At 37.5% G+C, this 22,182-nt stretch overlaps 1 protein-coding gene across 7 annotated transcripts in view; it reads left to right on the top strand.

Annotated features, from left to right (window-relative positions):
• kmt2ca (lysine (K)-specific methyltransferase 2Ca) overlaps positions 1-22,182 on the top strand; it is a 159,134-nt gene that overhangs the window by 61,852 nt on the left and 75,100 nt on the right. For all 7 annotated transcript variants that reach the window (XM_079602700.1, XM_079602699.1, XM_079602697.1 and 4 more), the window contains exons 6-11: positions 6,208-6,359; positions 6,443-6,552; positions 14,443-14,605; positions 15,432-15,603; positions 17,856-17,970; positions 20,358-20,533. In XM_079602700.1, the coding sequence (XP_079458826.1) occupies positions 6,208-6,359; positions 6,443-6,552; positions 14,443-14,605; positions 15,432-15,603; positions 17,856-17,970; positions 20,358-20,533 (888 nt within the window). The remainder of the gene's footprint in view (positions 1-6,207; positions 6,360-6,442; positions 6,553-14,442; positions 14,606-15,431; positions 15,604-17,855; positions 17,971-20,357; positions 20,534-22,182) is intronic.

Genomic DNA, 22,182 nt, shown 5'->3' with positions numbered 1-22,182 from the left:
GTCAAAAGTTCCCGTCCATAGCCACCCTTGGGCTCATTGGACGAGTGCCTAATTTGCTCAGCTCCTCTCAACCAATCAGACGCCTCCCTGAGGAATGATGACGTAATGCTCTCTGTGCAGTCAATGGCAGGCTGCCAACAGGCGGTGGATTGTTGTGTTGGAGGCATCTGATTGGGTGGTCTGAGCTGGAACTGTGCCAGTTATTGACAGGGGAGTGAAAACAATAACAGCTCGAAAGAGTGAAGGAGGATCACTGCATTTCATTTAAGGTAGAGACTGTTAAGGTGGACCAGACATTGCTGTGAGGTTTTTATTTTGTTTTGGTAACACTTTATTTGAATGTGTCCTTGATACACGTTACATGTATTTACTATAGTAATAACTTAAAAATTGGGCATAATTATATGTAACTAACCCTAAACCAATTCAATTCATTCATTATACCTAACCCTATAGTAACTAGACTACATGTAGTTAATCACTATTACTTAGTCCTTAAATATATAATTAAACTTTTATGGTGATGCATTCAAATAGTGTAACCGTTTTTTTTGTTTGTTTTTTTCTTCTTCTTTACAGTGACACATGACTGACATTAAAAATGACTCACACAGACTCCAAATATAAGAATTTCAATATATAAGCTGTTTTGAAAACTTAGTGAGCTAAGTGGAGTTTGGTGTTAGCATTTTGCTTAGCTAACAATGTGACAGGCTGATAAGTTTATCGCAATGCATGCTAAGCGTGTCTGAATATTATAGATATCGTATTGGTTTAAGGATGAGGGGTGATTGTGGAAGATGTTATTTCAGTTACTTCCTGAAAGTTGTGATGGTCTCAACAGTTTGGGTGGAGGTTGGCATATAATTCCACCATAGAGGAGCAGAGAGAGTGAAGATTTTGTGCCTCGTTATGAAGAAACAAGGCATCACTTCAGTGACCATAGCTGATGGGAGGTCTTCTATGACTAAACTTGTATGAGTGAATTAAGGAGGTTGCAGTAGGGCTGGGCGATATGACCAAAATCTCATATCACGATATAAGTAATCTCATATCCCGATAACGATATATATCACGATATAGTATCTTTTCTGTAAATTCAATCAATTAATAATTTATATAATTACTACATGGAAAATACTTTTAGCATATATCAAATAAAAGAAAAGTTGATATATATATTGAGTATATATTAAGTATATCCTCAAAAATGTTTTTTATATATAGCCTATATGTATTTTATATTCTCCAAAAAAAAATGGGCAAATGTTTGATTAAGAATGTAGAAATATAAAATATGAACGAAATATAAAACACTTTTCAAAAACAAATGATTACAGGCCCAACATAAAATATTGCTATATAAAATACCAAATGTAAAAATTCAATGGAAGATGTTTAAAATGTAGCAGAAATCAGGGCTCCGAACCTGTTCAATGAACGAAAACAAACAAACGAAATTTTGACAGGAGCATAACCAGAAACGGAAACCAAATTAAATGTAATCGTTCTGAACAGACACGCTTATTTGAAATGGCCATTAACCGGTTAACAACGTTATTTTATCGTTCTGTTAACTATTTTAATTTGCCAGTCAACCAATCATAATTTCAAATAGTACAGACTGAGCAAATGTGATATTGACGCGCATAGCCTATCCAACGTGAGTGAAATGCCCATGCTCAGCTGTCAGTCATCATTGAGTCGCAATGGGAATGCGCTGGCGTTAGTTTTCCATACTGTATGTCACCAACTGTCAAACAATTAGGCCTACATTTCAGTGAAAATGAATAGCAGGTAGGCTAATATGCAACTTTTTGTTTTTTGAAACCAGCGAAAATCGCAGGATAGTGTAGAACATGGATCCACACAACGTCACATCACGCACTTAAAGCGCTTCTGTGAACGGAGAAAACAGAATAAAGCTAAATATATAAAACTAATATATAGGCCGCCTATATGCGAAATATAGGCTATTTGCCTTAAATAATTACAGATTAACAAAACGAAAGGAAGCATTTTGCTGAGCTTCGGATCATGCGACAGGGTCCAAAGTTCACAAAAAGGAAACCGAGATGGTAGAAAAGGGAATCGAGCTTGTTTTCTGTATTTTACGGCTTTAAAGTTTTTAATAATTTTTTGCTTCTATCCGTATGAAAATAAATTACGGAGTAACGGATTCCTGTTCCTGTGATCGCGCCGACGCTTCACGGCACGCGCACACATTCTTGCATTGCTAACTTGACATAGCAGCATGTTCATTATCAAAATATAATAGTCAACCAAACATATAGAAATTTAACCAAATCATGTTCATGCTACAGAGGTAGCCCCTCATTTAGGAACGAGCTCCTCGGTTTGTCCTGGCTGGTCCTGCTCGGAAACACCCGGTTCTATCAACCTTCGCCATGTTATTCAGGTTTCTGCCATTCTCATGGCGGCGTGTAAGATTGCAGTCCTCCAAATGATGAAAAAGTTTTGCCGTAAACAATGTTTTTTTGCGACACCACGATATGAACGATAGAGCATAATATGAATCGATAGACTTTGTATATCGTCCATCCGATATACAGTCATGGCCAAAATTGTTGGCACCCCTGGTAAATATGATCAAAACTGGCTGTAAAAAATAAATCTGCATTGTTTATCCTTTTGTTCTTTCATTCAAAAAATTGCCAAAATTCTAACCTTTCATTGAAGCAAGAGAATTGAAAGTGGGGCTAAATCACATTATGAAATAAATGTTTTTCTCCAAAACACGTTGGCCACAATTATTGGCACCCTTTTATTAAATACTTTTTGCAACCTCATTTTGCCAAGATAACAGCTCTGAGTTTTCTCCTATAATGCCTGATGAGTTTGGAGAACATCTGACAAGAGATCAGAGACCATTTCTCCATACAGAATCTCTCCAGATCCTGCAGATTCCCAGATCCATGTTGCTGCTTCTTCTCTTCAGTTCAGCCCACTCATTTTCTATAGGGTTCAGGCCAGGGACTGGGATGGCCATTGCAGATCTTGGTTTTGTGCTCAGTGACCCATTTTTGTTTTGATTTTGATATTTGTTTTTGGATCACTGTCCTGTTGGAAGATCCAAACATGGCCCGTTATAAGATTTCTAGCCCCGGCTGTTAGGTTTCGATTTTTTATCTGTTGGTATTTGATCCAATCCATGATGTCATGTATCTGAACAAGATGTCCAGGACCTCTGGCAGAAAATTAGGCCCACAGCAGTAAAGATACAGCAGAGTATTTCATTTTACACATGGGGTACTTTTTTTATCCCTGTGTGCACCAAACCCATCTTAAGTGTTTGCTGCCAAAAAAGCTATTTTTTTGTTTCATCTGACCATAGAACCCGTCCCGTTTGAAGTGCCAGTAGTGTCAGGTACTTTTCAAACGTTCTATGGACAGAGGAACCAAAAAAATAGCTTTTTTGGCAGCAAACACTTAAGATGGGTTAGGTGCACACAGGGATAAAAAAAGTACCCCATGTGTAAAATGAAATACTCTGCTGTATCTTTACTGCTGTGGGCCTAATTTTCTGCCAGAGGTCCTGGACATCTTGTTCAGATACATGGCATCATGGATTGGATCAAATACCAACAGATAAAAAATCGAAACCTAACAGCCGGGGCTAGAAATCTTATAACGGGCCATGTTTGGATCTTCCAACAGAACAGTGATCCAAAAACAAATATCAAAATCAAAACAAAAATGGGTCACTGGGCACAAAACCAAGATCTGCAATGGCCATCCCAGTCCCTGGCCTGAACCCTATAGAAAATGAGTGTGCTGAACTGAAGAGAAGAAGCAGCAACATGGATCTGGGAATCTGCAGGATCTGGAGAGATTCTGTATGGAGAAATGGTCTCTGATCTCTTGTCAGATGTTCTCCAAACTCATCAGGCATTATAGGAGAAAACTCAGAGCTGTTATCTTGGCAAAATGAGGTTGCAAAAAGTATTTAATGAAAGGGTGCCAATAATTGTGGCCAACGTGTTTTGGAGAAAAACATTTATTTCATAATGTGATTTAGCCCCACTTTCAATTCTCTTGCTTCAATGAAAGGTTAGAATTTTGGCAATTTTTTGAATGAAAGATCAAAAGGATAAACAATGCAGATTTATTTTTTACAGCCAGTTTTGATCATATTTACCAGGGGTGCCAACAATTTTGGCCATGACTGTATATCGTCATATCGCACAGCCCTAGTTCCAGTGGCAGTCCTGAAAGCCAGTGTCAACCTTGAATTTGATTCGGGCCGTGACTGCTAGTGCCGTGAGATGAGGGGTGTGACTTGGGTTCTCTTTGACTGATTGAAGACCAGACGTGGCAAAACTGAAGCCACCGAAGTACTGTACCTGTGATTCGCAAGTCAGAGAGTGTGGATAAGACAGCAGACAGTTCCGGTAGAATAAGGACACATGATTTGGAGATTTCTCTTGCCAGCTGAAGAGTTTCAGTAGTGGTCAGCAGGATGGTCTCTGTGGAGTGTCTGCTTTTGAACCCAGACTGGTTGTTGTCAATTAGGTCATTCTGTATGAGAAAAGCAGAGAGATGAACACAACCCTTTCAAGAGTTTTTGAGAGAAAATCAGGGAAACTGGTCTGTAGGTTTCAACTGCTGTTTTTTTTGTTTTTTCTAAGCAGTGGGGTTACCCCAGCCTGCTTGAATGTGGTGGGAAATTAGCCAGTTGTGAGGGATGTGCTGTTGATGTGAGTCAGAGTAGGTGGCAATGTTGGTGAGATCTCCTGTAGTAGATGGGTGTGGATCTACTTTGGGACAGGTTGTTGGATGGCTGGCTCAGAGAATTTGGAGACCTATTTCTCTGTGAAGAGAGAGAAAGAAGAGAAGAGTGGAATGTATGTGGGTGAAGGTTGGCTGTGGCTAAGTGGTGCAGAGAATTGGTTGCTGATGCTTGCCACCTTATCTGTGAAATAGCTGTCGAAGTCATCAGCAGGCATAGAAGAGGTGGGTCGTGGGGGAGGGGAGTGACTGGAGAGAGGTAACCCGGCAAACCTGTCTGTTGCCGTTGGTCAGAGTCTGTTGGTGCAGTGTGAATTGGCTTTAAGGCTGCATACTCATAACATGAGAACCTCATCAGTGACTGATTTGGAATGGTCTACATCGGCAGCTACTTTATTGCCAAATGGAGCTCCTCACGTGAAGTGTGCAGTATACTCAGCTAAAATTGTATTGCTGTACATTTTGACATTGGCATCTTGCTAAACTAACGGCTGAGTATTAAATAAAATATTTTTAATCAATGGTTATCTCTATCTGTTCTGGACTGATTTCTTTAAAGTTTTCTGGAATTGTTATGTGAAGGATACTTTCTTGTACTGGTGCACTTTTAAGACTAATTTAGTGTTTGATATTTGGTTAGGTCTTTACATCTGGACTGCACCTATGATGCCTTAAAATTTAGGGAACCACAATAGGAAACTAATTTGAGAATGACCCCTGTAAGCACATTTCTTAAGAATAAAAGGAATTGTCGTTTTGGATTTTGTGAAAAACAATATCCAAAACGCACAAATCCTAAGTCAACAATATGAACCAAATATGGAATCGTTTCTAGGAATCAGAGTCGTAAACAGAATAATATTTGTGTAAAATGAGTTCTTCACGATACCCATCCCTGATGTCGCTCCTCCTCTGATGTAAGCCTTTTTAAAGAGGATGTTGCACACCAAACAGTTTATTTATATTTATGCAGATGTTCTGGACAGAAGAGGGATCACATACAGTAGTCTTTCATCCTGTCCCTGCTGCAGCCCACTTCTGGCTGGCCCTCTTCAAACCGGCTCTCTTTTTAAATGTTAATTCCTTTTTTCCGCTTCTCTGAGTCTCTGTGGCTCACTCTCTCAGCGCCACATCCAATAAGCCAGTCATTCCTGCCCCCCACCCCACCCCCTTTCCGGTTCTCTTTCGTCCTCTCTCTTTCTCCGTCTCTTTCATACTTTGTCTCTGAACAGCCAGTCCTTGTGTTGCAGCCAAGTATGATAACCCCATACCTCGCCGTTGCAGACGGGGCTTCATAGGATGTTGCAATTGCAATGTAGGCCGCCTTGAAATATCATTAGGATGCTGACGTCTGACAAAAGAGCATGCAACATAATTGTCACCTTGAAATATTCTTTCGTAACTTGTTCAGTCTCTTTTCAGATGAAGCCTAATGTGCCCCTTCACTTCCTTCCTCAGGGTCAGCTCTCCAGACAGTGGCCTGCACTCAACCTCTGCTCCTGGGAGTACAGACCCCGCTGCGGAGGAGCCCAGCCGCAAGTTCTGGGATGAACTGGGCCAAATAGGCCTTCCCGATGACATTAACGTTTCGTCTTTATTCGACCCCACTGGTAGGTAACCCTACACTAGCGTCACATTGACTGTTTGTGTCTTTCAATGGCTGATGGTGTTTATTATTCTTTTGCACCCGCAGGCCAGTGTTGCGCTCACCTGCGCTGTGCTGCCTGGTCAGAAGGTGTATGCCGTGGGGAGGGACAGTCGCTGCTGTATGTGGACAAAGCAATTGACTCAGGGAGCACAGAGGTGAGTGACACCTGCAACAGTGTGTTTGAATGTTTCTGTGGATTTGTTTGTGCTTTCTGCTTTAAAATGGCTGCTCCATCAATTTGAACCCTTTTTCAATTGACATACCAACACCCAATCTGGCCCTGTTCCATGTGCATATACCAATGAAAAAGTAATTCTGTTTTGTACACGTGCTGTTGTCCATCAGTACGTTGGAGGTGGAGAGGTGAGATCATTTGTTCACCAAGTATTCTGTTCAAAAGAGCAACTCGAAAACTAGAGATCTTCCATTACAATCAACAAATCGAATGATAAATATATATTTTTTACGTATTTTTTTTAAAGTTTTTTTTTTATTAGCTAAATATTACATTTACCAGTGTTAAATTATTCATGTTTAAATATGAACTTTAAGTCAGCATTAAATTATGCTATGTTAAGATGTAGTTGATGATCTAAATGTAAAAATTGTGGGTTGATGACCAATGTCTTCCCTTCACTTCCCCACTATTGCGCATATTCTGAAAGAGTACAGCATATCTGAAACCAAAAACAAGTAAAGATGATGAAATGCATAAACCAGAAAGAGCCATGATAGTTTTGTGATTATGATCAAAAATGCTGCCTCTGTCATGCAACTTTCTTAGACAATGATGGCGGGGAAAAAGTTAATATATTGTGCATCCCTAAAAGTATTGTTTTTACTTGATATATGTAATTGGCTTGATGTAGGGCTGCATAATTTTGGGGGGAAAAATAACATGCAAAAATCATAAAACTTTTCATTTTAAAATGAATTTGCTGTACAATGTACATTTATTGTAGCTGCTCAATTTGGCTTAAAATGTTGTTGTTATATAATTATCATTATTAATTATATGGTTTAAACATAAATAAATACATAAATAAATAAAAGATGGTTGGCACATGTTGCTTTCCCAATTGCACATAAGCATCAAAAAAGGGGGGAAAATTCAGAGCACATGCAGAGATGAGTTTGTGCAGAGCAGCAATGTACTGCCGATCGAGCTGCTCTAAGACACCAAGAGCACAGCACATTTCTATTAATCATGCAGCCCTATTCTGATTATGAAAGTTAAAACTATGTTCTCAAAACTCTCTTAGTAGTAAATATGCAAGTAAATAAAGACTGCACTATATTGTTTTTTACGAGAGGATTTTATAGTAACATAGTCAGTGACGCCATTGTTTATCTCTGTGGACATGTGGGCTTAATTTGGCAGAGCTTTACTGATCCCTCGATCCAACATAATTTTTTATGGCAAAGGGCTAATAGTAGAGTTGAGTGGGCCTGTGTTTGCCGGTTTGTATTTTTGAATACAGTTGCAAACTTGAGCTATAACTTTCCCTGAGAGTAATTTGTGTGGAGGAATGACAAATGCGCTCAGAGTTGATAAAGTATTCAGAGTTAATCATGAATGGGGTTATTATTGGCAGTGGAAGAGACGGGAGAGGTTGTGTCGGTCCCCTGGTCTTTTCAATATTTTCTAATTAGGAGTGGAGCAGTTCAGAACTGCCACAGCCGTCTCTCTTGTGCAACTCGACTAATTAACACAATGCAATGTGGCAGACGCAGGGGCGCGCGGAACCCGGGCAGGGAAAGCATATTAGGAGTAATTAATTTTTATATCAGCTTGTTCTCTTCACCTGGGATCAGATTTTTGTGGAAAAGCACATAGCATCTATCTGAGTGTGTGGATATACAAAATACAGTACAGATCTCTCAAAACTTGAACTGTTCAAATAGAAACTTACTCTTTTAGTGTAATCGTGGTCCATGTTTTCTGTGAGATGAGCAATATTTCATTAGCAGGGCTTGACATTAACACCCGCCAAAACGCCAAATACGATTGGATTTCAGCAGTTGCGTGCAACGCAGTCACTCCTACTAGCCACTTTGAATTTTATGTATAATATATACATTGTTCCGTTGTAGTCTTATTAAAAAAAAGCATCTGAAAAAATTAACTATATAGATTTTTTAATACATATCGATACTGAAATACTGAAAGCTTCCAATACACATATTCCACATATACACGATATCAGCTGCACGTTCTCGCTCACTCATCTCTCTGACACAGAGTTGACACACAAACTCGCCTCTGCTTCAGATGAATAATTTTGGTGTTACAGGGCTTGAATTTTGGCATGGGATTATGCATAATTTTACTCATTCCCACAGAATTTGTTAAAGTCGCCTCTCAGTACTAAAGTGAGTTTCTGCTTATTGCGCTTAAACAGTCAAATACACACACAAAATAAAGTCAAAATGCTGGTCTTGGCGAGCATGTACGTAAACACAGTTGGTTATGTTTTAAGTAAACATTAACAGTTGAGAAAGAAAACGCATGTGCAACAGTATAATGGATACGTGTGTCAGGCCTTAAAGTGACAGTAGATAATATTAGAATGAGATAATATAAGATCATATTAAAAATATCTGGAAGTTTTCCCCCATGGTATCGATGTTAAGATTGTGGTCAGTGAAAATGCTGTTCAGAAGACTTTCCTTTTGTTTTAGTGTCTTCCTCTGGTACACTTTTCTCTGCTTTTCTGCAACAGCAGAAACTGATAATGAATCAGTGGGAACAGTTGTTCACAGAGTAAGTGATTCAGATGATGCCTTAACTTTACATCATGCTAGGTTTTCCACACTTTCTCTATATGAGAGTGCCACAGTGACCATTAGAGCTGTTTAAAGAGCTTACCCATTTAGCAGTTTTATTGCCTGCATGTAGAAGCTGTTCAGTAATCCAGTGGACTTTGATTGAAGGTTTTGTTACTGTTTGGCAGACAGAAGAGGGGAGAACAGTTTATGACCGGGGTGACTGGGGCCTTTTTTAAGGTAAACCTGGTCTTCTAACACTGAGCCCGGTTGATTTACCGTATGTTTAGGACCGCAAGGCCAGCTAGTGTGTGATTAGCAGTGCCTGGCCTTATTTGGTTGGAATATGCATGCCATTTTGTAGATATTATATTTTGCATAAAAAATAATAATTGTTTAATAATTTTTCTTACAATAACTCAGGCAACAGGTTGAATGGTTGAGCTTGACAATTGTCAACACTATCGTTTATCTAGAAATTGAGAAATCTTCCTGTAATGCTGTAGAAAGGCTCCAAATTATGTCACTTCCTTAGTCACCATATTTATTGTAAATAAACTGTGGTGAATGCTTAAGCATACTGTATTTTTTTGGTCACTTAAAAATGGTAAAAAAAATAATATATATATATTTTTATATAGAAATAGTCACAGTTTTGATGTAAAATTATAGTCTTGAAGGTCAAGACCTCTGGGTGGAACATACACCAAAATGTTTTTAAGGGGAAAATAGATGTTTGAAGTATTTAAAAACGAACTACTTCTAGTTTAATCTCATGTTAAAGAATATTTTATATAACATCGTCACTGTTGGGCGGAAACCTCATATCTCCATATTATATTTTTTTTCCATTTATGAATAAATCATATTATTGTCCACCCTTTACGTCTGTCTGTGGGGTGTGTGTGTGTGTGTGTGTGTGTGTGTGTGTGTGATTGTGTGTGTGTGTGTGTGTGTGTGTGTGTGTGTGTGTGTGTGTGTGTGTGTGATTGTGTGTGTATATATGTGTTTCTTGAGTAATGTTTTATGTATTTGAGGAGTGGAGAAGAGTGTCAGTCTAGAATTTGTCGTCAAGTCATTGCCAGTACTGTCTTAAATAGCCTGTGCAAAGTACTTTGTCTTTAATAACACGAGATTATGGCCAAGTGACAGAAAAAAATTAGTGCCCACACAGCTACAATAAACTTTATAACCTGCAAGGTAATGAAAACCTAATGCATTGCACTTACTGCCTCAGATGCGGCCATTTTAATGACAGACAAAACACGTATATATCTGACATTCTCTGAAATTTGCTGGTCAAATACCTTGTTACTCCATTTGAGCTTGATTTTAGTAAAATATTAATAATATAATGACACATGCAAGTGTCTGACCATATATAAAGCCACAATATCAACTTTGACAACATGGTGTTTAAAAAAAAAAAAATATATATATATATAGTGGGGTTTTTTCCTTTTCCTGAAAAGAAGTGTTTTTGGAGTTTCCGCCCGACAGCGTCAATACTTCTCAAAACAAAGTCCATGATTGTTTTTTTCCTCTAATTCATAAGAGAGAGAAAAAAGTAACCAATTTGTTCTCTATTCATGGAAAGTGCCAGCTACCGGAGGGTATTGCCAGGATGGCTGCTGAATGAACTGACTTGCTCCAATAAGGACTTTGATGTAGGTTTGTCCTGGCAGTGAGACTCGCAGAGCTGTGAAATAATAAAGTTTCAGAGAGCTGAGGATGACCTGAACTTCACACAGTCCCTTACCCCAGATCATCCTTTTACCGAAAAGCTCTGATTGGGGATTTAAACTCTTGACATCTGGCAACCGCAAGCATGAAAGCTTGTAGAGGCTTGTTCAAAACTGTAATAGTTTGTCTCTTTTTTTATTTGTCAAAAGGTTTTGGTAAAGTTTTTATTTTGTTACTGCATTTTAGTCTCGTCTTTTTTCATCAATGATATTCCATGGTGATATAATCACAGTTATCGTTTAAAAACATTGGTGGTGTCATCTCGCCATTGTCTCGTCGTAGTCATGGAGGGGAAAAAAGGTCGTCAACGAACAATTTTTATCATAGATTTAGTCGAAAATAACACTAAAGGTTACAAATAAATCATGCATAATCCCAAGAACATGCTTTAACAAAGTAAATCAGGTCAGTGTTGTAATGTATTCTTGACTTTTAGACAAGAGAGCAGTCGGGGAACGGGTAGAAATGAGTTGCAAATATGCATGAACAACTTCCGATCGCTGGATTAAGGTTATGTCTATAAAGCGTTTGACGTGCTATAAACAGAATCGCTGCATAACACTGTCCACACACTGACTGACCGAGACACAAACCAGCTGACATTGTGCATAGTACGGCACACTCATCCAACACTTTACTGCATCTTTCATCACTGGCCTGCTCCGTTTGGAATGCTGCCATTATGCCTCTTTGCATATAGGATTTCAAGGAGGGAATGCTGTTCTACTTTATAATAGTGTCCTTGGAGTTTTGGCAGCAATAATGGATCAGCTGTAGCTTTTTCACCCCATGAAGGAGATGGTTTCAATTATTTGAGGCATGGAATAGAGATGAGATACTCAACACCCAGCCAGCCCTGAGAGTGGACAGTATGGCCATAGAGCTCATATGTATGTCCTTCAGAGCGGTACAGAAAAGAGCATTGTGGGTATAGGCTGCTGTCAGCCTCAGTGGACTCACCGCCTGGGCGATAATTGCTTAAAGCTTGGTGTTAAAAGGTATTTGCAGATTGTTGCATTTGGGCCTTAGGCCAAGGGTTTCTAAAGCATGAGAGAGCTCGAGAGAGTGCTGACTAGAGACATTTTTAGTTTAGGGCCGTTTTCTCAGGCCCTTGCTTTCTCTATTATTCAAAGTGTGAGTGCTTTTTCCATGGTAGTGATTTACATGTCTGGCCAGTTTTCATCCTAGTCCTTATTTTGAATGGCATTTGCCTTGATCCTGAATGCTTTACTGTATACATCTGAAAGGCTGAAAAAATACACGCTGAAAGAGGGGGGGGGGGGGGGGGGGGGAGTATGTAACGACCTGTGAGAAGAACAGCGTGTTATGACAACCTTGCTGTTCAGGGTTATGGTGTTGTGCCACTCTTACAGCAAAAGGCTACTATAAGAGCGACGCAATTAACAGATGGACGTTTTTGCCATTTACCATTGCATTTCTGATACTACATTAAAAATAAATGTACATTTTATTTAAAAAGATTATTTAAAAAGTCTGATGTTAATATAAAACAAATTTAATTAAAACATAGCATGTGTTTTTCAATGAAGTAAACTACTTATTACAGTAAATAACAACAAATTATATATATATAAAATCTGTAAACCAAGAATTGCATGTACCACGTGTAATCTTCACAGATAATGCAAATAAAGAAACAGAATGTAGATAATGACTGCAGTGCAGTCACATACTATTACGCTAATAAATAAATTAAATTGTCAGTAATTGCTTGCTACATCATCTCTTTCTTGCTGCTTGTCGGTGTGACTTTTTATATTCCTTGAGTCCAACAGCTTATGTATTATTAGTCATTGACCTACACTGGGATTTAAAAAAAAATGTCTCAGCACATTTGGAATTTTCACATGCTGTGTTTTAAGTGGATGTGCTGTTTTGTTTTTACTTTGAAAGGTCACACCAAATGTGTGTCAATGCACCTTAATGGAGATTTGGTTTCTTTTTTAGAAAAGAAAATACTAAACAAATGTAGTGTTTGTGGCATGGTTCATCTCATGTGTCTGGAAGTATAATAATATACTGTGTTGGGGAGTAACTAGTTACATTTAATGGCGTTATGTAATTTAATTACAAAATAAATGTAACTGTAATCCGTTACAGTTACTGAGAACAAATGTGTAATTAAATAAATTACTTATGAAAATGTTAACGATTACAAAGGGGTTACATCTGAATATTTTCTGTAAAAAGCTAGGATATGTTGAATAATATAGATTTGTTGCTTTGCCATTTAAAGGCTGTTTAGGAAAGCGATGCTATTCTGATGCTTTTGATTGGTTCTCGTTTGAATTTGCAGCACCCCACGCCTGCCAATTACATCAATCCATATTGCCACTGAAAGCTTTAGACTACAACCTGTCTAAGAGTTGCCACCATGGCGAGTGATAAAAATCTGTATTTAACCTCAGAACGATCTCATAGTAAAAAGAAGAGCTAAAGTCTGATTTTGTGGTGGCTGTGCTTAAAATATCTATTTTTAATAATCTTAATTCAAGTGATGACGGATTTTGAAAGTCTGACAGTAATCACTGAGTACTACTGTAAGGTTAACCTTGCCTGGTTTAAATGTTTGAAAATAATTAACAGTTGAAAACATTTGTTAGAAATTTAGAAAAAAATAATCTAAACCAAATGTAATCAGTTACATTAATCAAGTATTTTATATTGTTACACTACTTAATACTTATTACATTTTAAATAGGGTTATTTGCAATCTGTAACCTATCACATTTCCAAAGTAACCATCCCAACACTGATAATGGCCGTATCCAGATCTGACGAAGGACCTTCGCCTGGACCCGATGACAACGCAGTGCTGAAGTGCCAACTAGCCTATGGATGATCCCTTTATCACTCTACAGATAAAGCGTTGTCGGGATAATTTTGTTTCTCGTATCTACCCCGAAGTGATACAATTCTGTTTAAAAATTTTAAGGCCAAAAGTAGTTTAAGGCTTGGTTTGTAGGGAATTACAAACCTGCGCACGTATATTCAAATGCGCATAACTATAGAATTAATTCTTAATGCGCACGTGAGCGCCATCAGTGTTTCTCAAAATCCAATAAACATGTAATTCCATGAATCTTGCAACTTTGGTGAATCAAGCTATTGCTTCTAATGAAGTTTGCATTTGTAGCCTGCATAAAAGCTTGTGTATTCTGTTGATGACGGTCCATGAATGCATACAGGTGCTCACCAGAGATATGTTCATATTCATAACAATAACGGTAATAACAAGGGGGGGAAAAACACTCTTGCAAATGATTCAGTTTTAGGGACCTGTGCTACTTAATCTAAAGAAAACCATAAAGAGGGTAAACAAATTATAAATGCAAAATATGATTCACCTTGAGGAGTTTTGGAGCTGTGTAAAAATAGCAGTTCATATTGGCCTGAAATGAATATAATCTAAATTAAACTGAACTGTGCATGTCTAATTGTGATGTACATAGTTGAGTATTTACTGAACTGAAACTACACCACCAATATTTATGTATCCGTATTAACTTTTGCAGTGCTGTGCATACTGTAAGCGCCTTGGAGCATCCATAAAGTGCTGTGAGGAGAGCTGTGGGCGCTCCTTTCATTACCCCTGTGCAGCTGCTGCCGGAACCTTCCAGAACATAAAGACATACACCCTCCTCTGCCCGGATCACATCCAACAAGCCCTCATCCGATGTGAGTTTCTCTGGGACACACGTTCCCTTCTGCTGATTCATTGACACAATCGTAAGGCTTTTTGTGTTTTAGTTAGGGCTGCACGAATTCCCTGCACGAGAATTGCGATATGCTGTAACTTACGATATTGCTTTAAGTGTGTAAAATCAATGTAAATTATATATTTTTTTAAATGTAAAAACTGAAAATGATATAACCAATATATATGTTTCACATTCTTTCTCATCACTACAAAAGTGAACAGTTGTGTCTTTTAAATCATTAGATAACAAGTAATGTCACAAATCTGACAATGTCATTTTAACATCAATGTCTACACAAACAACAACAAAATAACTATTTAAATACTAAAAACTCTTTCCTCAGCTTGGTAATAAATAGTTACATTAACCTGAAAACATCCAGGTAAATAAAAACACCTGACAGTAGGGGTAAATTATCGGAATTATCTTTGCTATTAAAAATAAGAACAAAGAGGCAAATTACAAATAGGACAAATACAATAAAACAAAGATACAAAAGAAATAAACAGTTTGAAGTTTTTAGTGTTATTACCTTAAAATCACTGGTAATAATACCAAATTTAGCACACTCCAGGTCAAAACCAAATATCTATAGGGAAAATATCCTATATATTCAGACCTACTTTACCGCTGGATGTAATATAATAATGTTACACACCTGATGATTTCCCCCAAAAGTTAACCAAGCGTTTATTTAAGATTTAACAGATAATGTTTGCGTGAATCCTCGCCAAGACAGATATATTACTACAAGACATACAGTGTCGAGTTCGAGACCCATTATATATGTTTTCTCTTTTCAGCAAAAGATGCGGTGAACTGTCTGGTGTGTGACAGTTCTGGAGACTTACTCGATCTGCTGTTTTGCTGCACATGTGGCCAGCATTACCATGGGGCCTGTCTGGACTTCACTGTGACCCCGCTGAAGAGGGCCGGCTGGCAGTGTCCTGAGTGCAAAGTCTGCCTGGCATGCAAGTGAGTATCCAGCCCACCTGGACATTATCACTCATCGCAGATTCAGACTTCTGGAGAATTTGATCACTCATCGTTCAGAAAATAGTACTCTTTACCTTTAGATTTGTGGTGGATTTGAGAAAGCTTTCAGCTACCTCAGCCTCTCAGCTCTGTTTTATATGTTCTACTATATCCAAGTAAGCTGTTTTCTGTGAATCTGCGAGATTTCTGAATCATAAGCCGCTATAGGGGAATAACGAGAAGACCAAAGTGTAGTAAATGGTGAAACTATTTGGACTATAAACCATTTATAATTAAGACAATACATTGAAGTAATATGGTAAGAAATATATTTAAAAAATAGGTTTGCCGTATCAAGCAGCATTACAAGCTCTTTCGTACATCTGAAAATAATTGGAAGCGGATGACACCAAAAGCCAAACACAGTGAATTTACAAAAGGCCTCTCGCTTATAGATGAAAAATAAGGTGTATATAAATCCATAGATTTTCAGATCAGTGCAGAAAATGTAAACAAAGTGCATTCTATTATAAAAAATATATGTATATATTTACAGTATATTGTTAATCATTGGTTTACTGCATGATCTTGTTAGACATCTTCCTCTCTTTCATGTTACCTTTGTCAAGCCAAAGTTGTTTTTGCTTTTTGAATAGTATGGCAATTGTGTGTATATACGGGTTATGCTGTATTTATGTCATGGATAAAAACATGACAACCCTTAGGGTTTTTTTTTTTTTGCCCCTTTTTTTTTTTCATCCCAGCCACACTGACTGTGACCACTGGGAGATCCATTTCGTCTGATGTCAGACACCTCTGTTTTTTACAAGCCTTTATATATGTGTATATTGTTTTGAGGAGGCAGAGAAAATCAGAATCTTTTACAGTGGCGTTTGCATTGCATGTTTATTCTTTTAATGCTTCAATTGCAGTGTAGTTTAAATAGATTGCATTGCGTTTAAGCTCTGCATTCTCCACTGTGATGTGCTGCTGGACTGGGAATCAGATACAGCACGGCTGGGAAAGGCAAAACGTGCATCTGTCTTGATCTGAGTGAAAATGAATGTAATGGCTCAGCGCGGCTGTAAATATCAGATGACGTGGATTTGCATTGGCTGAAAATATAGGACTGGAAATGGATAAATCTCCGGAACGTCACCCTATCCTCCTTGTAGCTCAATAAATCTGACTTTCCCCTCTCTGATTTACCACTTAGACACATTTTGCCTCTGAAAAGCCACAGTGAAAGTGTTATTGCTCATGGGGAGAATTTAATGGGGTGTTTGTTTGCTTGTGTATATGTAAAATAAGGTTGTATTGGGCTGAGGTGGTGTGGCTGCAGTTAACAGTCCCTTTTTAATGGCTAATGCTGATGTCTTGAGAGTTGATCAGTTGATATAGTGTTACATAGTGTTTAACCAATATTGGAAATTATGGAAATTAAATTAAATTAATACTTCACTAAAATTCACCTAAAAAAATAGGAAAATAGAAAAATATGCATTGTGTTTGGAGCAGACTGTCTTTACATTTTGAAACTGACAGAATGGGGAACAGCCCCTTCTGTTTAATTGATTAAACGTCTCTCTGTTAAGTAAAAATATAATGAATATGTAATACAAAATGCTTTTCTCTAGAGTTATTTTTTTGCGAACTGAGTTTATGGACATTAAATCGATTTTTTTAAAGGTAAATGTACGTTAAGTGACATTGTATAGCCTACAAGCTGTATAAGCACACTGACAAGTTTAACTGTTGTAGCTTATCCACATTGTGTGCACAAAATAGACGCTGAACACAGTCGAAACGTGCCATTGGAGAAGTGCTAATTAAATGTCTTTTTCGGGTCAATGATTTTGCCCCGAAACCGAAAATGTCTGTTAATGCTGAAAATTGACGGTAGCCGGAATTTCAGTGCATCCTTACACAAAAAGAAGAACTTGCTAAATGAAAAATGCTGAACTATAAAACAAAGGGCTAGATTGCAGCAAACAACAGGTACTTTTTTTCAGTCACTGCCTACTGTTAATTTCCGCTCTACATCACTATACAATAAACATTAATTCTCTTCTGATTGGCTAAAAGCACTTTCACCCAGGATAGGCAGATTTCTTTTGCCACTGAAACTTGCCCAACTGACCACCAGCTGCAACAGTATAATAGGTCAGAATGTCATATTTGCAAAAGCCCCTAACCCTGTATCTGAAATCACCCTCTGTTCTAATCTACAGTTTCCTTTTTCTGGTCTGTAGGAACCCAGGAGAAGACAGCAAGATGCTGGTGTGTGACATGTGTGATAAAGGGTATCACACATTCTGCCTGCAACCCATCGTGGACACAATACCCACCAACGGCTGGAGGTGCAAGGTAAGCTTGTGTTTGTGTGTGGACTACAGACAGCAGTGTGACCGTGATGTTGGCCAGCTTTGAGAAGAGAGATGCTGTGCTTTCATTTCCGTTTTGAGCCTGTATCACGCAACCCGTGGGTGTTTATGGACTGTGGGATTGAAGAGTGCATTGGTTTTTCATCTCATCAGCATACTGTATATTCCCTATGGAATGAGCTAGATTTAATCACCGTGATGAATTCGTTACCTGGGTGTAATTATTCCTAATGTGCATGCTGTACTAGATGGTTTTGATGCACTTCTCCTGTACCCTCACTATGGTATCGGCCGACTTTGAAGAGCTGCGTGAGTGATTTGTGGGGTAGATGTTCATCTCCACTATAAAAGCCTTGTATTTTTCCCTGTTTATTTTCTCCATAATGATCTTTTAATAAATAATAAATCAAAATCAAACCAATTAGCATCCAGATGAATCAGAATATAAAAAAAGACCTTTGATATAACCCCAAATATATTTGACATGTTGTAATTGAATCAGAATGTGTAATACAAACCTCTTGCATTTTAAGTAATACTGCCAATAATATTCAGGTTGTTTGGGACTGTAGCAAAGCCAACTTAACATGGTCAAATGCCCTATGAAATACACTTAACAGAGCACTATTGGGCTGTTGGAACATCCCCTTTGTTTCTGTGTCGATTGATTTAAATATATGTCCTCACTTTGGCCAGAAATAGCATGAAGTCAGCCAATCAAATTAGAACTTACATTTTTAAGAAAGCTCTTTTTGTTTTTTTGTGTTGAATGCAACAGATGGTCCATGATCCATGATGCGAGAATGCCATCTGAGGCTGAGACCACACAACACTTTTCTAAATTGAGTTAGATTGCTAGTAGACCCCTAAATATCTTGCATATCTGAACGAATATAAAAGCTGAACCAAATCCCACACAGATCCCACTCTTCCATCACTTTGTGGAGGCGGCTAAGAAGCCCCACCTGTCATCCAGGGCTCAGTGAAGGAGTCTGCCCATCATCAGAGGCTTGACAGGGCTTGGATTTCCTGCTAAGGGTCTGTGGGTGGTTATTAGAGATGATACTTGCCCCTCTTCAGATGGCTGAAAAGCTGCTTTTGATGAGCTAGAAGTGCCTTTTATTTATGATTTTTTTTAATTGACATGGAATTTCCCGGCGCTTTACTCCTATTGAGTGCTGATGCAGACTGATGGACATGACTTTGAGGATTTATAGAGCCGTAATTATGCTGGAACTCAATCCAAATTGATTTAAGAGAGCCCATACAGTTTTCTGTATGCTATTATTGGTCAGTTCAAGTGTCAGATACTAGTTGTCATTTTTGCTGTTTTTAAATCATTTGTTTTGATAATTTAAGTTGGTCTTTGCAGTACATGAAGCAGGGATGAAGCTTGTATAATTTGCTATACTGTTTACACCACTGTAGGTATATGTATATTTGCCATCACTTGGCAGGACTGCTTTACATTATGTACAGTTTATTTAAACATGGAATAGTGCGAATATAGAGTGAGACATGTCCGAAATAAGCCAAGATGAGGAAGGCAGATCCACATGGTTATTTAATATACACTACTGTTCCAAAGCTTGGAGTCAGTACGTTTTTTTTCTTTGACAGAAACAAGTAATGCTTTCAGCAAGGATGCATTAAATGGATCAAAAGTAACAGTAAAGACATTTACAATGTTTAAAAAAAAAATCTAATAAATACTGTTCTTTTGAACTTTGTACATCAAAGAATCTTGCAACAACAAAAAAAGTTTCTACAAAATATGTCTACATTGACGATAATAATACATATTTCTTGAGCACCAGATCAGCACTTTAGAATGATTTATGAAGAATCATGTGACATTGAACACTGAGGTAATGATGCTGAAAATCAGCTTTACCAAAATGCAATGTAATAAATTGCATATTAAAATAGAAAACAGTTATTTAAAATTGTAACATATTTCAAAAATCTTACCAACCCCAAACTTTGAATGGTAAACTATATACATGTTGTTGTTGTTTTTATTCCCAGAAAAATAAATCACTATGTGGTTTTAATGAGAATAAAAATTACCCATTCCATTGTATTTACTAAAATCACTCTTACTACCATAAGATTTTGGTCATATCGTCCATCTTTATGAAAGAGCTTTTACAATGCCTAAAACCTTAATTTAATCAACTGGGATTTAATTGGGCCATAAAAGTTAGGTTGTAATATAATGTGTTGTTAATATTGTAATGTGCATTTATCTCATGTTAAATAAGAACAGGAATAGGAAATGGTTCAATTTTGATTTCATGTTCACTTTAAATGGTTTTGCTGTCGTGATATTAAATGATGCCAGAGTGAATTGAACGTTGTGTTTTGCAGAACTGCCGGGCGTGTGCTCAGTGTGGCACGAGGCCTAACGGTCAGTGGTCATCTAATGGTGTAATGTGTGAAGGATGTCAACAGCAGCATGATTCAGCACAGCTCTGCTTCATCTGTGGGCAGAATCAGGACTCTGGCAGTCCTACAGACAAACAATCATGCTGTACATGTAAGAGGTAGGAAATGAGATCCCTTCAGCTATGACAATATCACACAGTCTCAAGTGACCTATTGCTTTAATGAATCGCTTTCTGCATAAAAACAATAGGACGCAAATTTTCATTAAAATTTTATTTTATTAAGAAAATGCATTAAGTGTCATCATTTAGCGTTTAAATGTTTGGTTTCTAAATGTCAGTTGAATTTCAATGGTTTCCTGCTCTCGGCAGGCGGTAATTCACCACTCTAAACACATTGTGGTTGACTCAAACCATGTTCAGACTCATTGCAAGTGAACCCATGTGTAATATAGTCTAGGTTGTATTTCAAAAGAAAATAAATTCACATTCGGTCCCACTTTATATTAAAGGTTGGGTAGGTAAGAATTGTCTAAATAACTTTTTCAAATTGGCTTAAACTGTCTTTATATACCAATACATAATTAAAATGTAAGTACTTTGAAAAAGAGAGTATAAAAATTTAGTGACTATAGTGTATTTAATCTTCAAAAAACACTGCTCATTAATTCCTACCCGGACGAAACAAGTGATTGTCTTGCGCGACTGTCACTCTCCGTCGCCATGACTACCGCCGCTATTACTGGCTCTGCCCACGTGCGCGCAGTCGCGCACACCGTTTTTAGGTTGGAGTGAATGGAATTAATGAGCTGTGTTTATTGAAGATTAAATACACTAGAGTCACTCAGTTTTTTTATACTCTCTATTTCAGAGTACTTGCATTCTAATTATGTATTGGTATATAAAGACCGTTTAAAAAAATTTTTATAAACGTTTTTTTTAGACAATTCTGACCTACCCTACCTTTTTAAGTGGCTTTAACTACTATGTACTAACATTGAAATTAATAATTTGATACAATGGACTTATTGTTTACATATATGTCTTTACATTGTACTTATATTTTAAAAATACCTGCTTGTAATTACAGCGGTAATTAATTCATGTAATTACATTTGTAATTACACTGTTGACCCTTCCCTTACACCTTAAACCACCCTTAAACTTACCCATACCAGCACACCTGTCCCTAACCTTACCCGTATCACACCTCAATAGCAGAAAAAGTGTTTTATAATACAACATGAACACAATAAGTACATTGTACTTATTTTTCTATGTAAGTACATAGTACTTAAAGCCACTTAATATAAAGTGGGACCTCACATTCTTTTACTTTTCACATTCATTTTTTTCACATTTGTTTTTTATTGGTTTTCAAGAATATTGGCATCTGCCAAATTTCACTCGCAAGTATTATTACTACACTATAAAAAAAAACTGGGCTAAAACCCCAATTTCTGCTGTTTTTAACCTAACGGATGGGTAAATATTAAACAGCGCTGCCATACTAGCACCTGCTCTAGAGTTTTCCTTTGGGGATTAGGAACATAAACAGTGGGTAATGAACGTAATCGATTACATTGATGCGTCGGTACAGCCTAGTGGTGTTTTCCATTACTGGTGTGAAGACTGGTATTGATGAATATTAGCTGATTACTTCTCTGCAGGCTTTAAATACTATGATTAACTATAGAGAAATTATCTTGCAAAAAGGTCTCCATAGAACGTTGTAATTGAACCGCCAGCTTTTTAAAATGGCTCAATGATGTCTTTGTGAATGGAAAAATGCTCATTATCATTTGTTT

This window comes from Phoxinus phoxinus (genome assembly GCF_949152265.1).
Source record: "Phoxinus phoxinus genome assembly, chromosome: 24".
Lineage (NCBI taxonomy): Eukaryota > Metazoa > Chordata > Actinopteri > Cypriniformes > Leuciscidae > Phoxinus > Phoxinus phoxinus.
Note: the sequence above shows the minus strand (reverse complement) of the source record. Positions and strands in the feature narration are given on the sequence as shown.